Source organism: Silurus meridionalis, chromosome 4 (assembly GCF_014805685.1).
Source record: "Silurus meridionalis isolate SWU-2019-XX chromosome 4, ASM1480568v1, whole genome shotgun sequence".
In the NCBI taxonomy this organism is placed as follows: domain Eukaryota; kingdom Metazoa; phylum Chordata; class Actinopteri; order Siluriformes; family Siluridae; genus Silurus; species Silurus meridionalis.
In genome coordinates this window covers 8,852,346-8,876,175 of record NC_060887.1, presented here as the reverse complement: position 1 = coordinate 8,876,175, position 23,830 = coordinate 8,852,346, and the positions used below count along the sequence as shown (strand labels likewise).

Genomic DNA, 23,830 nt, shown 5'->3' with positions numbered 1-23,830 from the left:
TTTTATTTTTAATCATAATTAACTTCGTTATGTGACCTTTTATAAGTATAAATAAGTATAATTATAAGTATAAATATTGTAGCCAATATTTGCTGGATCAAACAAGCCAAAGAGAAGCAACTGCTCTGAGAGGTTTTATAATATAAAGACAACCAGGAACGAGGAAACCAATCGGGACGTGTCGGTTCAGTTGTTAGGACTTCTGACCGAAAGGTCAAGAGTTTAAATCCTAGTTTACCCACACTGCCAGGCCCTTCAGCAAGGCCCTTAACTGTCAACTGCTTAGGTGTATAACCGAGATATCATAAGTATCTCTGGATGACGGCGTCTACTGAATGCTGTGGATGTGGTCCAAGCCTGATTGAATTTGAGTTGAACTAGCTGAACAACACAAGCCTGCCTGATCAGTAGTTTATTTGTGCTGATCAGCGATTTTATTGATTGCACTTCATACAAGAACTGTGATGACTTTGGCACTATGATCCCTGATTAGAAAAAACCCAACCCATGCCATTGCTTAGCCCCCATCCGACTTCTCCTCAGTCTTTAGAATGATCCACAATGCTGACAATGCTCTTTTTTTTTTTTACATCGTGACAAACCCCACTGGTCAGTAATCCTAAGCAATGGATAATAAAGTAAAATCCAACCAGAAATCAGCCTGGTGTTTCTAGTTTTCCTGAACACCAAGGCATAATGTCATTTTACAGAAAAATAACGTTTAGTATAAGTCTTCATGACCTTGCCTCTGAAATTTCAGACGGATGCAAGAAGGAACAGGTGATCCTGCGCACTGCTAATGTTACCAGTGAGGTTTTGCAATATTGAACATGATGATAAACAAAGCCACGTGCTCTCCAAGGACGCTTTCCAAAGGGGGCGGGGCCAAAGCAACTTCCGGATTCGCAGACAGACAGTATAAATACGAAGCTGCGCAGTTTCGGGTTTAGAGATTTTTTAAGCAGGAGATTAGACTCGGGTAAGAACTAAAACTGTCCTGAGATCCTGTGAAGACCATAACTGTCGCTGGTATTTCCGTCCCCTGTGCTGAAGCATGCCGTTTCTGGGGCAGGACTGGCGCTCTCCTGGACAGAGCTGGGTGAAAACAGAAGAGGGCTGGAAAAGAACGACGAGAGACGAAAACGAGGCGAATAATAACGTTTCTAAGAGGTCAGTGTCCACGTTGGTAATGATGCATATTCCCAAATCCCTGTCCCCGATCGTGAGAATAATATCATCCAGACTGATCGTGAACCAGTGGAGGGATGACAAGTCTGCGTTTCAGCCTGGCATCATCTCCACTGACGCACTTTGTTTACTGCTCTGATGCTGAAGGGGTTAGGATCAAAATTGCGATGGACGAAGAGAAAAATCAAATGTCCATCTGATCTGACTTGGGTTCATGTTACAGCTGAGCACTTGTTTAATCATCCTACTATTATTACACCCAGCAGTATATATATGGCCTGATTACAGTTTCGGTAACAAAAACATCAGTTGATTTATTCAACTCAGTTGATGGTTCCATCAATTGATAAACAACCCTCCCTTTTCTATAAATAGAATCGTTTTTCTTTCTATGCATGTACAATTTGTGTTCAATCCAGCTGCAAATGCTGATGTGACTCATCCTGATCTCCTTCCCATTCCCCTTCTAGTCATGAAAGCAACCAGGAGGGCTATAACAAAGAAAATTTGCTCCTCTCTATAAATTATGATGTGGCCTCCAAGAAGAGAAAGAAGGATCTGCTGAACAACAACAGTAAAGTTCCTTGTAAGTAGCAACGACTTGTTAATAACACGATATTAGGACCGTGTCAGTGCGCCCATTCATCCTGTAGATTGTGTTGTTCTCGTTTCTAGATTTCCACAAAGACAAGTGGATTTACGTGCACAAAGGAAGCACCAAGGAGGTAACAAGGGGGGGAAAAAACTTTTAAAAGATGGGAATTTTATCAACATTCGTCTAGTGATGTTCTAATTGTTTTCTGTTTATTTGTGTTTCGAATAGCGGCATGGATACTGCACTTTGGGAGAAGCTTTTAATCGTCTGGACTTCTGCAGTGCCATCAAGGACACCAGACGATTTAATTATGTTGTCAGGGTAAGCAACGCCCCCAAAAAACACTTCAGCTGTTCGGCGAAAGAATGAAACCACAATACCGTTGGCGTAGGTTAGTGTAAAATCAATGCACAGACTGGCGAAACAGGAATGGACATAGTAAATGACTAAGCAGAGCCCTCAAAAAGTCCATTATATGATTTTAATACAAGTCAGTCAGTCAAGTTTATTTGTATAGCGCTTTTCACAACAGACATTGTCTCAAAGCAGCTTTACACAAATCAACAGTGATGGTGAATGGTGTGAATTTGTCCCTGATGAGCAAGCCGTGGCGACTGATAAGATAGAAAGTGCCTTGATTAAGCACTTAAAAAAAATAAACACTGAGATCTAGCAAAGGATGGGTTAAGACTTAAGGATTAAAACAGATCCACACACCAAGGCTTATCGCTACACTCCAAACTAGTGGTCTTCTGGAAATGTACCGTCAGGCTAATATGTACTTGAGCATGTATTGACTCGAGTCATCTTGTCATTGTGTCTGGACCACATTCAAACACAACACATTTAAGATGAATAATGGGGGGAGGGTATGCTAAGTGGTAAACATAGACATTTATTTTGCTTCAAAAAAAAGTAAAGGTCAAAAGAGTGCCCCAGGGTGAAATGGTCACCGTCTGGCAGTGTTAAACTGCACTTACAAATAATGGCCACAGAGTGGAAGCCCCCTCTATTATTTTTCCTTAGAGCACCTACACAATATTTAATCTTGCTAGTACTGTGTGAAGTAAAGTCTCACTCTGTCATTAAAGGAGCAGTTTGAGATTTGCAGGAATCACTGTTGAAAAAAAATCCTTATATATTGATTGGTTGCATAAAAACGATTCAAAACAGTATTCCACTGAAGTAGGTAATATTTCTTAGCTCTTTTGTGTCGATTTTAGTCCCAGTGTGTGTTTGAAGGTTAAGTATGCTAGTCTTTTGTTTAGCACGGTTACTATGAGTGGTAAAGAAAAAAAATGAAACGGTCCCTGAGACAAGTGAATGAACAACAACAACAACAGCACAAACAACCTTTTAATATTCATTTACCGGTGTTCACCTGATAATCCTGCGATGCTCGCTGAGGCACATTTTTGTATTTATGCTCTGTGACGGTAGCTAAACACACCCTTAACCTAAATGGCAAAAAACAACCTATGACTCATGAAATTAATCCTGCAGAGCAACCAGATAAAATATATGTTAAAAAAATGCAATTGATTTGTAAAGTAGAAAATTGTGTGTGTGTGTGTGTGTGTGTGTGTGTGTGTGTGTGTGTGTGTGTAGTAATACTGGTTAGCTCTGCTAGATGGGACCGTGGAAAACGGTGTGAAACGTGTATGGAGGTAAAGACTGGGTTAATAGTAATTGCAGGACGATCTTCTACCCTCTCAAACTGGGACAAAGTCATGTCCTAATGGCTATCACGTGAACACTCTTGAAAGGGGGTTATCATCAGGGGGGACATGGTGGCACTGCTTGTGCTCACATGATTTCGGGTCAGACAGGGGGTGAGCGTTACTTCGTAGCACTGCAGTTCTTGGATGGCCCACATACCATTTGGAGTCAACGGAAACAAAAATCATTGCCACCCCCCCACCACCAGATTGACTACCGTGTGCTGGAAATGCCATCAGGCATATTGTGCATCTGCCAGTTTGAACCCACACACGCACCACATGTACGCCTCTTCGTCGGCCTAAAATAATAGAGGCTTTTATTTATGCATGCGACCTTTATAAACCTTGAATGTTTTCTCGAGCACAAAACAGCACAGGGCTTACTGAGACATAAACCAGGGTGTGAGGTGCAGAGGGATGCTTGGCTGCTTCTCAGCTTAGGGGTTTGTTGTTGTTCGAGTTTGGATGGAGAGAGCAGCTTAGAGCTGCGTAAGTGATGTTGGAACAGAATGTCTCAGAGTCTGACTGCTGAAATTTATGCCTTTTGTAGCTACTTGAGCTGATTGCCAAGTCACAGCTACCGTCTCTGAGCGGCGTGGCGCAGAAGAACTACATGAACATTCTAGAAAGAGTGGTGCAGAAAGGTGAGGACACAAACACACACACACACAAACACTTGCACAGCAGGCATTTTTCTTTCTCTTACTCACTGTCTCACATATACAAACAAGTATATTATTTACATCAGTGTAATCATCTGACCTTTTAAAATATTTGTATTTCTGTTCATTCGCTTTCTCGCTGTACATCCATACATTCGTACCGTCACCAGTGATTTATCACATCAGCATTTTTGCATTGATTGGTAGCATAGCTGTAGGAAATTTTATAATCACCTGCAGTTGGAAGAATGGCAAAGCTTTTAGAGCAAACAGGAACCTCAAGTATTATAAATCAAGCAGTCCCTCAGTTTAACAACTGCATGTTAAGTGCAACAACCTGTAGTTCAGACAATTAATAGGATGATGATTATTTATACTGTGGACACGCTGTTGTTTATTTAATGTGGCATTGAGACAGAACCTAGCAGATAATGTGATATAAAACGATCCTTGGTGAAAGCAATGGAAAACAGGACCACTTTCCCTTTAAAGCTGCATGTTTTTCTTGAAGCTGCTTCGTTTTCATCTTCTCCCACAGCAGATTCTCGATCATATTCCTGCGTCGAACGTCCATGTAAACAGTTGTAATCCCTTGAACTCTTCCTGGTCTGTTTTAGTTCTGGAGGATCAACAGAATGTGAGGCCCATCAAAGAGCTGCTGCAGACACTGTATGTGTCACTTTGCAGTCTGGTGCAGGACATGGGCAAGTCTGTGCTGGTGGGAAACATTAATATCTGGGTGCACCGCATGGAAAACATCCTGCAGTGGCAGCAACAGCTGGACAACATTCAGATTAACAGGGTGAGTGTGAGAAAAGTGTAGAGGGATTCAGCGGTGATCAGGGCATGTTTCCTCACAGTGGCCGTACACCTCAGTTTTAAACCAGGAAGAATTGGATAAAGTGTGCTTTTCAACTGGGTTGAATTTCTGTACACTATTTTCTTATATAGCTCATCACTATAACAAACTCGGAGACCAACAACACACAAGAAATGTCCTTAGACATACCCGGTCATTCAGACCTTCCCTCTAAAAAGTCATTATTATTATCAGTCCTTCCTGGTTTGGCCTCCTTTTTGTGTAAGCTTAATAACAAATTCTACCAAAATGCACATGCAAACCTTCTACACTACCAGTTTCGATCAGGTTTATAAAAAAAAAAAAATCCAAAAAAAAGGCTTTGTGCTAATTAGAAAAAGTATGCATTAGTAGTGTGGACACAGGAGAAAGAAAACAAGAAGTGCGTGGAAACACAATGAGCCAGGATTTGGCATACAGATAAAAGGCTTTATTTATCCTTCAATCAGTGTATGTGGAATCTAGCGGGTATAACTTAATAAAGAAGCACATGATGGACTTATCATAACCGTTGTGAAATCATGTCGGGTTAGCTTTCGTCCTATTTATGTTCACGTTGAGAACTCGGGACCGACATGCTGCATTGTGTACAGAGGATTTATAAATCGAGTGGATAAACGGTGTGAAACAAGATTAACGAGCTTCGAGTACATGCGTGTTTTGTGCGCAGCGATCCAATTTCACGGGATGTTCTTTCTGTTTGGTTACAATTTCAACGCTGCTCTCTGCTGTCTTTCAGAATAAATGACTGCAGATCCCGTATATCAATATGATTTTGCTGAATTAACACTCTGTATGCATTGCGACAGAACAACAGAAAGAAAAGGAATATGTGAAAAGGCTTATTTGTGAAGCTGGAATGAGTTTGCATAAAAGATGAGTGATGTCCTTTTTTTTTTTTTTGTATCCAAAGCCGACAAACACTGGGATGACTCTTCTGGATTTACCCATCAGTCTTCAGTTTAACATTATGCAGCGGCTCTCGGACGGGCGGGACTTGGTCAGTCTGGGGCAGGTGTGTCCTGACCTCTGTGTACTGACTGAAGACAGGTTGCTGTGGAAGAACCTCTGTCAGTACCACTTCACAGACCGACAGGTAGAATACTTTTATTCTACATATCAATGTAATTAATATGTACACTGATCAGGCATAACATTATGACCACATGCCTAATATTGTGTTGGTCCCCCTTTTACTGCTAAAATAGTTCTGACCCTTCGAACATTACAAGCATGAACTTCTTCAGCGGTTTGAGCTACAGGAGCTCATCTGTTGGATCGGACCACACGGTTCAGCCTTCGCTCCTCACGTGCATCAATGAGCCTTGGCTGCCCATGACCCTGTCACCAGTTCACCACTGTTCCTTCCTTGGCCCACTTTTGATAGAAACTGACCATAGCAGAATGGAAACATCCTACAAGACCTGCAGTTTTGGAGATGCTCAGACCCAGTCGTCTAGACAGAACAATTTAGCTCTTGTCAAACTCGTTTTAATCCTTACACTTGCCCATTTTTCCTTCTTCCAACACGTCAACTTTGAGGACAAAATGTTCACTTGCTAACTGATAAATCCCACCCACTAACAGGTGCCATGATGAAGTAATAATCAGTGTTATTCACTTCACCACTCAATGTTATAATGTTTATAAAGTTCTGCCTGATCGGTGTGTTCATGTGTGTGTAATATATATATAATGTTACATTGGTACCTCGACCTACGAGTTTAATTCGTTCCGTGGCCGAGCTCGTAGCTCATTCTGCTCGCACATTAAATCAATTTTCCTCAATGAAAAATGCCCCGTTTTTTTATGTTTAATGTTATTAAATGAGGAAAATACATTTCTAAATAACAAATATTGTATAAAAACATAAGAGTATGTAAAGATATAATAAGGTTTAATACAGTGTACTTACCTTGGAGATGAGACAACTTGAGCTAACGAAGATGCTGGTGGAGGTGGAGGGTAGAGGAGATGGGCAGAGGAGGATGGAAGACTTGTATTTTGCTACTCTCTATATCACTACTGTACACTACGTATCCCTGAACTTTTCATTTTTTACTTTTTCTTCTTTATCTTAAATTTCGTCAGTCTTCACTTCGTCATCTAGCAGCAACGTCTCGAGCTCGTACCTCAATTTCTTGCTCGTGCAACAAAGCAAAAAAATTGAAAACTAGTAGATTAATTCTTTCGTAGGTCAAGGTACTACTGTATATATAATGTATGTAAATGTGTGTTTTAAAGGTTTTTATTGCTTGTAAGGATGAGACAGAAAGGGTGATCTCGTATTTAATGTACTGCTCACAGATTCGCAGGCGACTCATGGTATCCGATAAGGGGCAGATCGAATGGAAAAAGATGTATTTCAAGCTGTGCCGATGCTACCCTCACAAGGAGCAGTACAGCGACACCTTGCAGTTTTGCACACACTGCCACATCCTGTTCTGGAAGGTAAGATCGAAATCTGTCAAAGTCTTTTCAAAGTCCATCACCTAAGATGCCCTGCTACCACTCGTGTCTGCATGTAGTTTGACAGCTAGACTTTGATTTTACGCACAACCCTTCACACCATGTGCTAAAAGGCTTCCTTTCTGTTATTGTCCTCCACAGGATACAAAGCATCCCTGCACAGCCAACAATCCAGAGAGCTGCAGCATTTCCATCTCTCCACAGGGTTTCATCCAGCTCTTTAAGTTCTGAAGGGACTTTTTTTTCCTGAACGGTTTCCTCCGTTTGTATATAGTGTATATAAAGTCAAAAGTGCAATAGATGGTGTGAGAAAGGCAACTCAACGTGTCTACAGAAGTCGGAGTGAGAAATTTGGAATTTATTTAATTTTTGAGTTTGGAATTTTCAAACAAACCAAAAAAAAAAGCGAAAAGAAAAATACAAAGAGGAAATAGGAAAAGAAGAAAAATACCAGAATGTAAAAAAAAGTTCCGTTTATAGATATCGGGTATTAACGTACTTTGGTTAGGTGCGAATCTGTTTACTCCAAAGATGAACGTGCTTTGCTTGGTGCAAGCGGATTGCCCTCATGCTGCAATAACTCTATCATTTTGAAAATGTTCTAAAACCGGGACATATGAACGTTCGTCGAACGCGTGCTTAAGTTTTTTGAAGAAAGAGAGAGAAACGGTATGTCTGTCACTATGGTGTGCAATACTTTTTCTATGGAACTTTTTTCCACTTTTATATGTTTTGATATTTTGCTGGTTTAAATGTATTCGCCGAAGTAAACGCGATACGAGTAAACACTTGACCTGTTACAACACTTAACTATGGGCGGAATCGACCATAATCGATAGTCACTGCTATTTAACGAGTAGTAAACACGCACTGAAATGTTTTCTCATCGTTGTTAAACACATTAAGGCGTTGCCTTTTTGTGCATACCGACAGGAGAAACATTAGTGAGCTATGCATTTATTTGTAGCAGACTTTTGTTTTTGCCATTCGGAATGTTCACTACCACATGCATGGTATGAATTTGATACCAAAGAGCTGCTTATTTATTTGATTCTGTGCCGTACTATGTTATTCTGACCAGGAACATAGAGGCGCACTCTTTTTTTTTTTTTTTTTTAATGCAGTATCCCACTTGTGTTCAGTTATGCAAACATTGATACTTGTGAAGAGCAAGCCAAAAAACACGCTGCTCCCAATGGGTGAAAATAAACCATGGTCTTTTATTGCTGTGTAGTGTCTATTTTACTGCCATCTGGTGGGATCATTTGTTCTAATCACAGAAATACAACTTGCCAAGGCAGTTAGAATTAAGTGGTCCGTTTTCTTAAAGGCTTTGCAAAAGTAAAATACTGCTACTTATAATATGGTATTTTTAATCACATTTTTTTCATTTGATCAAATGTTACAAAATTAAATGACCATGCTGGTTCATATAGGCAGCATTTAGTACAACAATAATGTAAACACATGCAGCATTATACAATAGACTGGAATTCTTTTTATTTTATGCTAATGTTATATCATCTTGTTTTGCACCATCACTTCATCAAGGTGCAGCTACTACATATGAGGAAATCTGTTGTATGAGTATGTAATATGAGAAAAAATAAAAATTCAGCTTGTTTTCCTTTTAGGACAAATAAAGCAAAATACTGGGTATGAGATTGCTGAGTCATGAATCGTTCTACCCATTATCACTATAATATTCACATAAAACATCATTAATAGGACATGAAGCAGTTGGCGATCATACTGTATGATCATATTTCTTTACTTTGATGGATACTTTCATGCAAATGAAGATAAAGCCAATCCCATAAGACCTCACAAGCCACTTTGTGACCAGAACAGAACTTAAAACACTTGTATGGTTAAATGTTTCAGAAACTGAACTGTAAGTACAATTTACAAACAGAAGACAGACATGCACATGATTAAAATCCAATAGTTTTTATGATCTTAAAACTTATCCAATTATTACAAAAAAATCTAGATCTAGCTTCAAAAACTGGAGTGAACATACATATTTTAAAAAAATGGTAACCGGTGTGATAAAGGTTTACATTGTGGATATTTTCAACCTGCGTTAGGAAACAATTTACAAAGACAAAGTCTTGTTATTTGAAGAAAAACCTGAAAATACGCTCTAAACAGTTGCCAGAAAGACGATACCGTTGTATAGAAAGACGAAATATATAGAATTTGTTTAGTTTCCTCGCTATGAAACATCAAAACACCAACATGTTCCAGAATTACAATATTCCTGTGCAAAAAAATGAGCTCAGTATAAGACAGGGAATGTTAAAATTGGTGTGGAAAGACTTGAGTGTCTTGCACAGAACCCTGACCTAATCAACCCCACTGAACACATTTGAGAGGAACTGGCAAGCCATTGCTTCCCCAGGATTTCTCAGCCAACTGTATTGTGGCTCCTTGTGACTGAATGAACACAGCAATGCACAAAAAGCCTTTGTGGAAAGCCTTCCCAGGAGAGTGGAGGTTATAATAAGAGCACATCTGAATTGGGATGTTCAACAAACAAATAGGGTGTGATGGCCAGGTGTCCACACACTTTTGGCCCATTAGTGTAGTTACAGATACAGCCTAAAGATACATGCGATCGCTGTGGAAGGTATATTTAAAAATTGTGAAGATGGCAAAGCTATGATAGCTTTTAGCTGAGCACTCAATGAATGCTCAATTATGCACCATGAATGACCAGTTGACAAATTTACCAAAGTTCAATAATAAAAGAGATTTATAATTCGGTGTCACCCTGATAAGGAGGGGTTACCCTTCGAGCTTTTCCTTTACCACTGTGGCATCTGGACACACATCTCACACATCAGGAATAATCTCATAGGGGTGCATTTATGAATGGAAAATTTTTATTGTGACTTTATATATTCTTTATAAACTGCTTTGTGACAATTACCATTGTTAAAAGTGCTAATATGAATAGAAATACACCACATTTTAAATAGTATAACACGTACTTTAATATTGACTATAAATGATCCTCAAGTAGTATCAGGGATTCATCCTTATACGGTGGTTATATATTAATATGAACATGACAGAGACCTGGTAGGCTGATTGCGTTTTTAAAAAACTGTTTGGCAACTGAAAATAATGGGGAAAATGTGTTCTCTTTGTTTCCAGTTGGATTTCTATGTTATTTATTCGACATATCGTTTCAATCACATAGTATTTCAGTTCTGAAACGCTGGAAACAGACATGTCCTTAAAACATTCTGTATAAAAGTTAAACCAATGAATAAATAAACACATGCATACATTGTTGTTTCTTTATATATATTTCTGCTACTATGACATGAAACACACCATTACATTGAAATATACAGCAGGACTCATAGGTATACAGCTTCACTTGTACGTCTCATCATTATACTGAGAAAGGCGTGTTTAGCTAAAATGTTCCCAAGCACACATTTTAGCACCAAATTCGAGCATCAGGGGACTACCGCTGCACCTTCATTTAACTCCTAGGCCTGTCACAGTAAGAACATTTTGGCTGACGATGAAGCAGTAAACACTTCAATGACTCCTTCAGGTTGTGTAATATGCACATACACAACTTTTTCTAAAACACACAAATAATACTAAGCTTCTAGACAGAGCGGCAACGAGGTTACAGAACACATCATTCTTTGACCAAAGATCAAGGCAAAAAATTCTTCAACTCTTTAATACAAAAGTTAATCCCACAATCCTAATCAGTTTAATAGTAACCTAATAGTAACCATTATGTTCCATCTACACAAATTATTACTCAGTAGGCTGTTTAGTTTTTTCTTGCAGACTTCTATAAACTTAATCAAATAAAAAAATCTGTAAAAAAGAAAAAAAAAAAAAAGAAAAGATAAATGAACATACAAATCCTAAGATTTTTAGGATTGGTTTCTCTGCAGTGTTAAAAGCAGGATTCTCATCATTTGGACGTATGTGCTCAACGGAAAAAATAAATAAATAAAAAATTGTTGTTGAAATGGTAGTTGTGCATTGGCACTAGGAGTGGAATGATGCGTTACATCATATATCATAAAAGCATAAGCGGAAACAGTGATGAATCTGATCTGATCACATTACACTATACTAGCACACAGTTACATGACAAAAAATACCCTATTTAGCTTATGAAATAAAAGTCTTCACAAAAAAAATGTAAATAAATAAAAAATTGAACAAACTTCATTAGTAGCAAATAAAAGAGTAACCAAAAAGATGATGTGTAAACATTTTGGATGAACTGAATTAATAAATTATTAATATGAATGCCAATGAATATTTGTAAACACCAGCAAAAGAAAAAGAAATTAAGAACACATGCTTCCATAACATCTAATCTACACACCGACCCTAATCTAATGGATCCCAAGGATCCTTCGAAGGAGGTAGTGAGAGCAAGTGCATATTGATATTCAAACCTAACATCCCACAATTCAACAGTGACTTCAACTAATATGTTTTAGCATTAAAAGTGCAGCTTCACGCCAAATAAGAGAACTTCGCCATAGTGAATGCTTCAAATGTTCATTCTTTAAAAGAAGCACACACTTACTGTACAATACACAGAAAGATGTAAACTCGGGGGGTTCCAGCGCTGGTGCTGACCATCACATACACTCACATACTTTACTGCTTGGCCCTGAAAATTCACAGCAGACACAGAGACAGACTGTGAGACACTGTATATATACATTGCATTCATCAAATATTTAGAACCCCTTCCCTTTTTTTCAGTTTTGTTCTGCTGCAGTCTGACACTACTATCGGTCACATTGATTTTTGACTATCGGTCACTCAGTAGGCCATAATGACAAAGTGAAAAAAGAATTGTCTAGAAATGTTTTTTTTTTTACAAAAAAAAAACAAACCTCACATGCAAATAAGTTTTCTGACTTTTTGCAACAACACTTGGAAATTAGCTTAGGCGCCTCCTAATTCTTTTGATCGTTGCCAAGGTGATCTTTGACCCGAGTCTACCTGTCTCCCAATAGAAGGTCTCACAGCTGACGATACACATCAGAGCACAAACCACTGCCTGCAGAGCTCAGAGACAAAACTGTGACAAGGATCAAAAGATCTGGGGAAGGCTACAAAACATTTCTGCTGCATTGAAGATTCCCAAGAACAGAGTGTCCTCCATAATTATTAAACGGAAGAAGTGTGGCACAACCAGAACTCTTTTGGAGCTGGTCACCCAGCCAAACTGAGCAATCAAGGAAGAAGGTCATTATTATAGAGAAGTGATTAAGAACCCAATGGTCACTCTGACTGAGCTCTGGAGATCCTGTTGGAGTTCGGAAAACGTTCCAGAAAGACAACCATCCCTGTTGCCCTCCATCGATCTGGACTTTATGGCAGAGTGGTTAAACAGAAGCCTTTCCTCAGTGCAATATCCATTGAAGCCTGCTTGGAGTTTGCCAACAAGCGCCAAAAAGGCTCTCAGACTTTGTGTCAATCCTGAACGTTATGTCTGGAGGAAGCCAGGCACCACTCATCACCTGCACAAAATCCCAACAGTGAAGTATGGTGATGGCAGCATCATGCTGTGGAGGTGTTTTCTGCAAGAGGGACTTGTCATGTGGTCAGGGCTGAGGGAAAGCTGAATACAGAAAAATACAGAGATATCCTCAATAAAAACCTGTTCCACAGCACTCAGGACCTCATGTTTACCTTCCTACATGGCAACAACCCTAAGCACACAGCTAAGACAACACATGAGTGGCTTAGGGACAATCAGTGAATGTCTTAATCTGGCCCAGCCAGAGCCCTGGCTTGAACCCTATTGAACATCTCGGGAGAGGCCTAAAAGTGGCTGTCTATTGATGGTCCCCATTCAACATGAATAATCTTGAGAGGATTTGCCATGAAGAATCTCCAAATCCAGGTGTAATTGTTGCCAAAGGTGCTTCAATTGAGTACTGAGTAAAGGGTGTGACTAGTTATGTACATGTGTGTAGCGGATTTGAATAATGATGCAACAAACAATGGTTTATTAAGCAAGAGTTTTCTTTAATAACATTCATTTTCACCCAGGCGCTTTCCTTTTCAGTAATCACGCTGAGGCACACACTTGCGGTTGACCCCTGCTTTTCAGTGGGATCCACGCAAACTCTCATACGGAGGCAGACTCGGTCTTTCCTGTGGACGAAACTGCTACCCGTCAAAATCTATGCACACGTGCTCAGCTCTGCTCAATGTCTCTTCTCTCCTTTTTATCCTTGCCGCCGGACAGAGCACGCTGACTGGTCCCCTCAGCCACAGGTGTGCTATTCACTGCTCGTTTCCTCTGGCTTTGCCCTCCACTCCCATACTGGCGCTCATCCACTGGGGGTTGAGGGTGGTCCTAGATTCCGAAGAGTCCAAAGAGAGGAGTGAGAGAGAGGTCGACGAAGAAGGATTGGGGTAACGAGAGAGCAGGAGGAGTTGTCTGTCCCCGAGTACACCACCCACTGCACTTCCATAGACTTCCCTGGAGGTGAGGCGCAGTGCTTGTTCCGACGCAGGCCCCGTCTGGTGTAAGACGGTACAGTATACAACACTCCTTGATGGCCTGGCCCAGCTCCCTCCGTGTCAAAGTCTCCATTTAGTTAACCCTCTCTTCCTGCCTGGATTTCGGCACCACTGTAGCTTATTTGCAGGCGCAGGGTGGGAGAACGAGGTGACGGTTCTCCAAGCAGAGCTTTCTTCTTTTAGATCACATTATTTTTTGTCCCACCATGAGTACTGAAACACAAACCTACTTTTTTGTGAGCTCCACCGGAACACTCAAACACAGGCATTACTCAGCAGTTACTCTTTCTTACTCTTCGACAAAACTGCTAACAGTCAACACACATGCATAGGTGCCCAGCTCTGCTCGGTGTCTGCCCGCAGGCTCTATTCTCCCTCCTTTAATCCTCAACACTAAAACAAAGCACACCAATTAGTCCCATTAGCCACAGGTGAGATTCTCACCGCCCGGTTCCTCGGGCTCTACCCTCCACTTGTCCATGCGCCCACTGCCCCACTGTGGTATTTCAGTTTTTCATTTAAATAAATTTACAGAAAATTTTAGAGTTCTGTTTTCACTTTGTAATTATAGGGTACTGAGAGCAGATTAATAAAAAAAACTGATTGTAGTATCAGGCTAAAACATTTAATTTTTTAAAGTGAAGGGGGTCTGAATACTTTCTGAATGCATCTTTATCTACATTTTGAATGAATTTGTACTTGTGAGAGACAAAGAGAGAGGGTGAGCAAGAAAGAAGTAGAGATTATGTACGTCTGTGCCATGTCTCTACTAATAATGAATAATGGCATTTTTGGTTATCTAAATGTTAATTTTCTTCTCTAGTTCGTCACATTCTTCTTGTTCCAAACACGCAAAAAATTACTCATCCAGCTTGGTATTGTAATTAGGAGAAAGCTCTAAATATTTATATATAAATGCTTTAAAATCAAGCATTTATATATTTATATACAATCACCTACATAATAGTCCCCTTGCACAGCAATACAGAGCTCCCAGCGTTACTGCCACTTTTGGAATGTGTCCTGGAAGTCTTCTTTTCGAAGCGTGTCAAGCACTGTCAAGCGATTCACACTGTCCACAATGGTGTCAAAATAGCAACCTTTGAGCTGGATCTTCATATCCGGGAAAAGGGGTTAATTCCACAGGAGCCAAATCTCTCAAATAGAGTGGGTGCGGAAGTGAGATTATGTGGATTGTTCTCCGATTATCATCATGCTGGTGTTGCCGAATGGTTTTGACATTTTCAGGGACTGAGTTCGTTGAAGGTCTTCTGATCACTCAGTGTTCTTCAGCACTTAAAGCGCGTGTCACTCACAACACCTCGAACGACTCAATGCAGGATTGGCGTATGTCAAACTATTAACTATTTAAACTTTTTGATACCACCACGTATATATACAGTATGCAGTGCAACCTTGATACTCACGGGGGTTACGTTCTATGACCCCTCGCAAGTAAAAAAGCAAAATGGCGAGATTTTGACTCTCTTCTTTAGACGGTTCCTTTTTCAAGGGGGAATTGTACATGTACTGTATGGTAAACTCAACAAAAATTGTGAATTACCTGTCATATATGTTTTAAATAATACAATACTAAAATACTAAACTTCTTGGGCCGGGGGCCTGACTGTATATAAAGCAGACAAATGCAGAGAATTTTTTTGCTGTTCTATTCAATGTTTGTTGGCTGTAGCTTTAAAAATGTATTTTACTGGAACTAAGATGGCCCACCAAACATGTTTCAGCATGACATAAATTACTTAAAATGACTTTGACTGGAGGTGAATATCATTAGCTGTTTACCATAACACAGTTTTTGAAACTAATGCTAATAGCATTTTTTTAAATTGCTATTTTAAAACAATTTTACCAAAGCTAAAACACAAGTCAGGGATGTCGAAAATGTTGCATGTCCAACATGTTACTAATAATTACAGTAATTTTTATAATATCATAAACTAGGATTAAAGACAAACCAAGTAAAAGACATAACCCACTATATAACTAATGTTAATAGATGTTTGGATATAAAGCGCACACAAGAGCATTTGGAACAAAGAATAAAGAACCTTACCGTTTGACTACTGAGATGGCTATGGTTATTGTTGTTCAGCACATGTCACATAATGGTACTTTCTCTCGTTCTGAGTTTTTAATGATCCACTCAATTGCATCCCATCCCTACAGAGAACATAAACATAGACAGTGGCAATGGTTTCAACAGTGATCAACTACTGTATTCCATCATATCTTCCAATCAACCTATTCATTATATTAGGTGTAATTGAGGAATTTCTCTGAACTGATCAACACCCTGAAGACCCTTTTTTTTATAATGTATCAGTGCAATAATCTGTCCGTAATTAGTCTAATTTCATGTCATAAATTAGATTTTGTGCATATAAAATACAATCCCAGAGGTTAAGATGTGCAAAGTCAAGACATGATGTCTATAATCCCACTGCTGTTCATGACTGTGTACATAACCTGAGGCACACCACAAGATTTTCACTTTTTTAACCAGAGTTCATATGAGCTCAACATTTTCAGTTTCATGATTGGTGATTCGGGAACTATAGAACTGTGTGATCTTAGAAATGCCCAATACCAGCTTTCCTTTCATTCGAACTTCAGCAGAAACTAAACATGAGTCTGAATATTTCCATCAGTCTTTAGGGTTAACAACCTGACACACGCAAACATTTCTAATGCTCTTATTTGTAATGGTTGATGATCACCACTATGCTTATTCATTGTATTGAGTTTCACTTCCTACTTGTGTTTTGTTAAGACTTTCCGATTCAAGTCTTTGTTTTTCCATTAAAGCATTTAATTATGTTATGTATAAATAAAAAATATGATTAACTTGGCAAGTCTGTGGTTTCCAACATACAATCAGGGCAAATGATTAAACATGAGCTAAACATTTTAGTTTTAAAATATACAATTTTGGAATCTCACAATCCAGAACTGTGTGATTCTGGAAATACACAGGAAACTGCTGACTGCCTAATCAACACTTTTAGCGTTTATTTTTACCACTATATGGACAAAAGTATTGGAACACCTGGTTTTTCCATCTATTTGTGTTTTTTCCTCAAACTGTTGACACAAAGTTGGAGGCACTAGGATTCTTCGGTAGCATTCAATTTTCACTTCACTTAAAATAGGAGACCCAAACCAGTCACATGCTTTAACAATACCCCAATGCACAATGCCAGCTCCAAAAAGATATGCTATCAAGGTGTTAAAGTGGAAGGTTTTATGTGGCCTCTTAACCCTAGTGAACACCTTGAAGAGTGAAGGTTATTATAACAGCCAATAACTTTCTTTCAGCTTCTCCCATTAGGGGTCACCACAGCGAATTATCAGTATTCATGATCCGCATGTTTGATTTGGCTTGGGACCGGCACTAAGAGTGCACTGGCTTGTGCAACCCTAATGGCTGGGGTCGATTCCCTGACCGAAAATCGAACACGGGCCGCAGCGGTGAGAGCGCCGCATCCTAACCACTAGACCACCAGGGAACCTATTATTATAACAGCCAATGAAAAGACAAAATGAAGAATGGAATATTTAAAAAAAATGGTGTCCACTTACTTTTGCCCATACAGTGCATATATAATGCAGATTGTATACACACAAAAGAAATCTTTATTTTAATTTACAACTTTCAAAGAAAGCTTTCTGCATTTCTAAGTAAGTTTAAAAAAAAAGTAAATCTCAGTCACGATAAATGTTCAAATCTTTTCACATTTTCAGATCCACAAACTGCCTTCTTCAGGGCACTTAATGTAAACCTGCAGAGCAAAAGCAGGTCTGTTTTTCATCATATTATCCCAGTGAAGAAAGCTATTTTGGTCTGCATCTTTAAGGGGTTTGTCTACGTTCTCTCGGGTTATTAATACTGGTTGATAGAACAGAATAAATACTAAATAAATCCTCTGGAGTACTGAAGAAATTAGGCATGCTCTTAAATAATAAAGCCCATAATATCCAGCTTTAATATGTAATGCTTGCCTTATGTGCTGAATAATCTTAAGACACTGCACCATTCGGTCATATCTCCAAAGAAAACCACATTGTTTACGGAGTAAATTCCTCAATTGCACCAGTTTGCTGATTGGGTAATTCAGGCAAACGAGAACTTGTATAGAACTGCCCTTTATACACCCACGTCATCATGTGATGCACTGAAAAGGGTATTCCAGCAAATGTAACAAATCAAAAACTGAATTAGAAGGCTGCACCAAACACACTGGCCAGCACAAGTATTAGCCCCCCCACCCACCACCCCCACTGAACTTTTCCGCTTTTGGTAGCATTACAAAGTGGAAGTGAAGCACACTTCATTGAGTCGTGGTGTCGTAACGTTTTATAACAGTGAAGTTTGAGGGAAAAAGTGAGTATAGCTTGCGAAATATATATTGCACATTATATATAGTAAAAAAAAGCAATATATTAATAAGATAGAGAAATAATAAGTTAAAGTTCCACATGATCTCAGTATGAATAAACGTGTTTCTAGAAGACCCCAGAGTTTGTTACGCAACATATCAAAACTATCTGCATTTCGAAGACCAAGAAGCTCCCAAAACAAATTTGTGAAAAGAAAAAAAAATCAGTCAGGTTTTGGTAAAAAAAATGTTTCCTAAACACCTCATATAGCGCCTGTAAATCCTTTATTACAAAATGGAAAAAATTTGGTATAATCCAAATTTGCCTAGTAAGGGCCAACAAAGGCAATCGAGGAGGCCAAGGGCTAGATCTCCAGAGATCCATGGGAAGGAAGAAAGATGGACGAAACCAAATACAGAGCAATCTAAGAAGAAAACCTGTTTTCATCTGCTTCAGACTGAAGTAGTGATTTATCTTACCAGTGAACATTACTGTAAAAACCACAGCTGTGTGGTACAAATCTGAATGAGATGAGCCAGAATGACCACTAAAGGTGGATCAATTTTGCAAAAAAGCATGGATGAAAAAAACAGCGTGTAAAACTGATCCCAAAAGACTTGCAGCTCTACTAAGTGGTTCTACTAAAGTACTGACCCTGGGGGGTTGGAGTGAATATTTATTTCACCAACAAATGTCTTTAAACATTGCATATTTTAACTAAATTGTCAAATTCCCAATTTAGTCTATTTAAATTTCCGGTTTTATCCCTAAAAAATGTGAAACTCCTCAAGACACCACACATGCAGTGTATATCTCTGAACTTCTCTTTAATCCAGGTCTGAAATGAATATTTTACTTACCTTTCTTGCATTAGCACTCATACTGAGAGCCATCAGTCCTTCGAGGTAGTTGCTCAGACTAATGCCTTTCACGGTGATTATTGCCTCTTGAGTTAAAACCGTTCTGTTGTAAAAAAGCACATTTATGTAATCGTACCAGTACGTGCTGTGAGAAATGGGATAAAGCCAGATAATGTACATATATGATACAGAAATTCTCAACTTACACGTCTGGGTTTTCAGAATGTGGTCTGTAAACAAGTCTCTCATCAACGGATATTAAATTTGTGAGGGTTATCTAAAAACAATCCAAACAATTCATGTTAATATCACAGGAATGATTTACACCATTCAAAACTGTTCTGAAGCAACACACCTGAAAGAAGACTCTGAGGTTAGACAAGAATATACTGTAATGTTAGTGAAGACACACACATACACACATAATTATATATACACAATATATAATCAAAACCAAAAAGATATGTAGTCTTTTCTTGTATGTGAATACTCACGTTTGTTGAGCAAAGCTCCATTTTTTTCTCTACAGGATCAACAATGGAATGCTCTTTAATATATGTGGTGGATCGACTTGTTCCCAGTATCTACAAAAAGACAGTTTTAAAAAGATACCTTAAAATGTATATTCTAACATTATATATAGTTTATATATAGACCAATGTATATTTATATTTGAATATATATACACATACACACATAAATAAATATATATATATATAAAATAGTGCTCAGAGAAGAACGACCAGCATGGTCACGATCAGCTGACAGGGAGGATATAGTACCTAAAATAAGCACTTTCTACAACCACAATGAACAGAAAGGCAGAACAAACAACAAGATCTCCACATCAAGTTCCACTCAAAACAAGAATTGAGAACACTGTGCAGTTTGGATGAGCCGGTGTTTATAATAGCCATGATGGTTTTATGCATGCTGACGAGCTTTTACATTTTTTTCAATAAAATTTAAGAGTTTGTTAGTATTCAGTATATCTGCATTTTTTCTCGACAGTGTGCACTCGAGCTGGTGCAGACTTCGCAAAACCTTATGATCCGTTTCATATCAAATCCATCCGAGTGTGGTCTGAATACAGGATTCATTAAGGCTCAGAGGTGAGGAAAATCTGTTCCTCATATTTGCTGATTTAACTAGAAATAGTGCAGAATTCGGGCATATTAAATATTCCTAGCATTTGCTGTCATAATAATTAAACATTTTAAAACCATTATTTCTTCATATGAAAAAAAAAAAACCCAACAATCTCAATATATAAATGTGGTCTCATGTGGTCTCTGTGGACCCCACTGAGCGGATTACTAACCGCTCGCACTACACTCGGCAGGCCCCACTCAGTGCTCAGGAGACGATGGCTGTGGAGACGGCCATGTTTATCCAGGTTCCTGTCCAGGACGTCCACTCCTACCACGCAGGGGTTCATAGGATTAGGGTACTTTCTCATCGCTGCTTTAATTACTGTCTCCCAAGGATAGCTGTGAAGAGCAGAAAAAGGTGGTGAGGAAAATAATGAATTTTAAATGTAAATGTAAAAAACAAAAGTACTGGGCTTCGTTCTGTAGAATTTCTCACTTTATGCTCTAAACGTATTGCCCAATAAACTGGTGGACTGTATACAGGCACTATTTCACTATAAAGAGTTCATGAAGTTGGAACATCCAAGTTTGTTCCTTATAAGTTTACCCCAATGAGTGAGCCAGTGGCAACTGTGGCAAAACTCCCTGAGATAATATGAGGAATATGAATATGAGGAAGAAACCTTCAGAGGAACCAGATTCAAAAGGGAACCCATCATCATCTGGGTAGCACCGAATGTCCATTATTTATAGTTTAATCATTGTTAAGATTTGCTGTTCAGTGACGGGTTTTTAAATGCAGAACTGAGGTCCAAATCCACTGTAGCAGACTTTGAGATTAATTACAGTCCAAATCCATCCTAATAGTTCTTGAGTTGCTCAGTAACTTAATGGATCTTTAGGTTGTTCATATGAAACACTCATCAGCTGCAAACAGTGGCCTCTCATTAGAGACTCCATCCAGAGGTCGGTCGTTGGGATGAATCAGGTGAATCCGCATGTCTCGAAAGAGTTACATGAGGAACTAGAAACTAAGGTAATATTACAACAAAATGGGAAGAATCTCACAACACAAAACTGTTTTTAAGTCATGATTTCCCCATCATGACCTAGAGAATGTGAAAGTGGATATAACAAAGAAACAAAAAGGCTGGACATGTGACAATCCCAGTCCACTGGTCATCATGGGTCTGGGTAACACACAGGGGAACAGTATTGAAGTAAAGCCAGTGTGGATGCCACCTACTGTACATGTGTGATTGTTATGGGGATAGATGATTTATTAAGGATAAGATCCTAAAGTTCTTTATAGAACAGGTTTATTATAATACATGATCTATGATCCACATAGAAAGATTAACCGTGTAATTAAAACTGTCATGTGTCAAACGTGCTCACGATCATCTTTACTACCTGAATACATGCTCCGTGCTCCAGATCTTCATTTCTACAATACTATAAATGTCCCGGACACAAACACCTGCACAAACACATATGTAGGCTTACAAAACGGAAGTTAAATATAAAGCAAACATTAAAAACATCGACTGTTTTCTCCATCTGCCCGGTGCAACGTCACAGTACCCCCGTGACGACTTCCGCATTGCAGAGCCCGCCCTCTAACTGTAAAACACCGACCAATGGCAGCTCAGCTTCGCCGTCTGGCACTTCCCGGCCCTTCTTTTATGATCCATTATGCGTCGAGAATGCGCAAAAAAAATGCGCAAAAATAACGCTGATACTGGAGCCCTGTTTTAGCTGTTTTTGTGTGTTTATTATCATCATAACTACTAATAATTATCTGACAGCACACACATAACTACGTGCTATCAGCGAAATTACTGTGTGTGTGTGTGTGTGTGTGTGTGTATATGTATATATATATATATATATATATATATATATATATATATGAAATCCAAAACATAATATTGCTTGTTATTAATATTATTATTAACATTTTGATAACCATTTGAACAGTTTACATTATTAAAACAATTTTAAATACAATCAAAAATGTTAAATAAAATGCCTGTTTGGTTAAATTATATATAAAATAATATTTTACGATATTTTACTTAAGAAATAAAATAGAATAAATCAAATGAATGCATACACTTTTTATTATATTGATTAAATTGATTAAATAAAATGAAAAAAATAGAAAAGTATAATAATTTACATTTGTTAGAACCATTTCCCTATTTGGGTAATACAGATGTATTGTACAGTGTGTGTGTGTGTGTGTGTGTGTGTGTGTGTGTGTGTGTGTGTGTGTGTGTGTGTGTGTGTTTACATTTAATATTTCATTTTCTAAAAATACGATCTATTTAACTGTTCTACTTTATTCAGCATCGTTCAACAAATGTCTTTATTCCTTCCATCCTTCATTAATTCACTCCCTCCATATGTGGAATGTTCAGGATTTTCTTCTTTTATTCTTGAAGCTGGCCATAAAATGAGAGTCCATAGCGCTAGTGTTAACCGCTGGCAACTTTCTACTTAGCGGATAACTACGGATTCCTTAGTGTTTTCCTGCATGCGCAAAACAAATCGTATTTCTGGAAAGGAGTGTGTAGTTACAGTGACACTGCAGTAACGCTACTTTATTTTTTGTACCCTGGCATTGTTGTGTGTGTTTTCAAGTTTAATAATAACAATAACAATAAAATGTGGAGACTAAATGAACTCCAATGCCACTTAATATGTTCCTGAGGAAACCATTTGAACCATGTTTTTGTTTCTTTAACTATGAACATGATGTATCTCTTCAGAATCTGAGTCGAACAGCATTTTTCCAACATAATAACGACCCCAAACACACCGCCAAACTGACAACTGCCAAGCTGAAGGTGAAGGAGTGGACAAAGTATGTTTTCAGACCTGAACCCTATTGAGCACCTGTGGGGCATCCCTGAAGTGAAAGGTGGAGAAGCACCATGGGTCTAACATCCAGCAGCTCTGTGATGGAGGAGTGGAAGAGGATCCCAGCAACAACCTGTGCAGCTCTGGTGAATTCCATGCCCAGAAGGGATTAAGGCAGTGCTACCTAACAGTGGTGCTCACACAAAATATTGACACTTTGGTCACAATTATGACATGTTCACTTAGGGTGTACTCATTTTGGAGAGTAAATCTATACTGCTATACAAGCTTCACATTGACTAAAATATATCCAACATTTATTTCTATAGTTTTGTCCCTTAAGAAGATATAATAAAAAATATTTGCTGCACTTTTGTGAGATACTGTTTGTGTATCTATATATAAGACCACCAACAAGATCCATTGACATCTTTAAATCCTATGAAATAGTTAATTTAAAGCGTTTTTGATATAAATCAAGCAGTATATTAACACTATTTATAAAGCTCCGACGCGTGTGATGAAGTAATTATGTAAGTAGTAGAATAAACCAACTTGGTAAGAAATGAGGGATGAGCTCAT

At 38.6% G+C, this 23,830-nt stretch overlaps 2 protein-coding genes across 2 annotated transcripts; one reads left to right on the top strand and one right to left on the bottom strand.

Annotated features, from left to right (window-relative positions):
- Nucleotides 1–872: 872 nt before the first annotated feature.
- fbxo32 (F-box protein 32) lies at nt 873–9,151 on the top strand. The gene is made up of 9 exons (XM_046847179.1): nt 873–1,170; nt 1,659–1,774; nt 1,864–1,913; nt 2,012–2,104; nt 4,055–4,148; nt 4,784–4,968; nt 5,939–6,121; nt 7,333–7,476; nt 7,636–9,151. Exons 1-9 carry the CDS (start codon nt 1,055–1,057, stop codon nt 7,723–7,725), a joined length of 1,071 nt encoding a protein of 356 aa, XP_046703135.1. The 5' UTR covers nt 873–1,054; the 3' UTR covers nt 7,726–9,151.
- Nucleotides 9,152–10,788: 1,637 nt separating this feature from the next.
- On the bottom strand, nt 10,789–21,993 carry prelid3a (PRELI domain containing 3A). The gene is made up of 7 exons (XM_046847180.1): nt 21,797–21,993; nt 20,614–20,782; nt 19,787–19,876; nt 19,499–19,569; nt 19,293–19,395; nt 16,109–16,215; nt 10,789–12,163 (listed from the first exon to the last, which is right to left on the bottom strand). The coding sequence occupies exons 1-6, from the start codon at nt 21,826–21,828 to the stop codon at nt 16,144–16,146; spliced, it is 537 nt and encodes a 178-aa protein (XP_046703136.1). The 5' UTR covers nt 21,829–21,993; the 3' UTR covers nt 10,789–12,163; nt 16,109–16,143.
- Between the last annotated feature and the right edge of the window lie 1,837 nt (nt 21,994–23,830).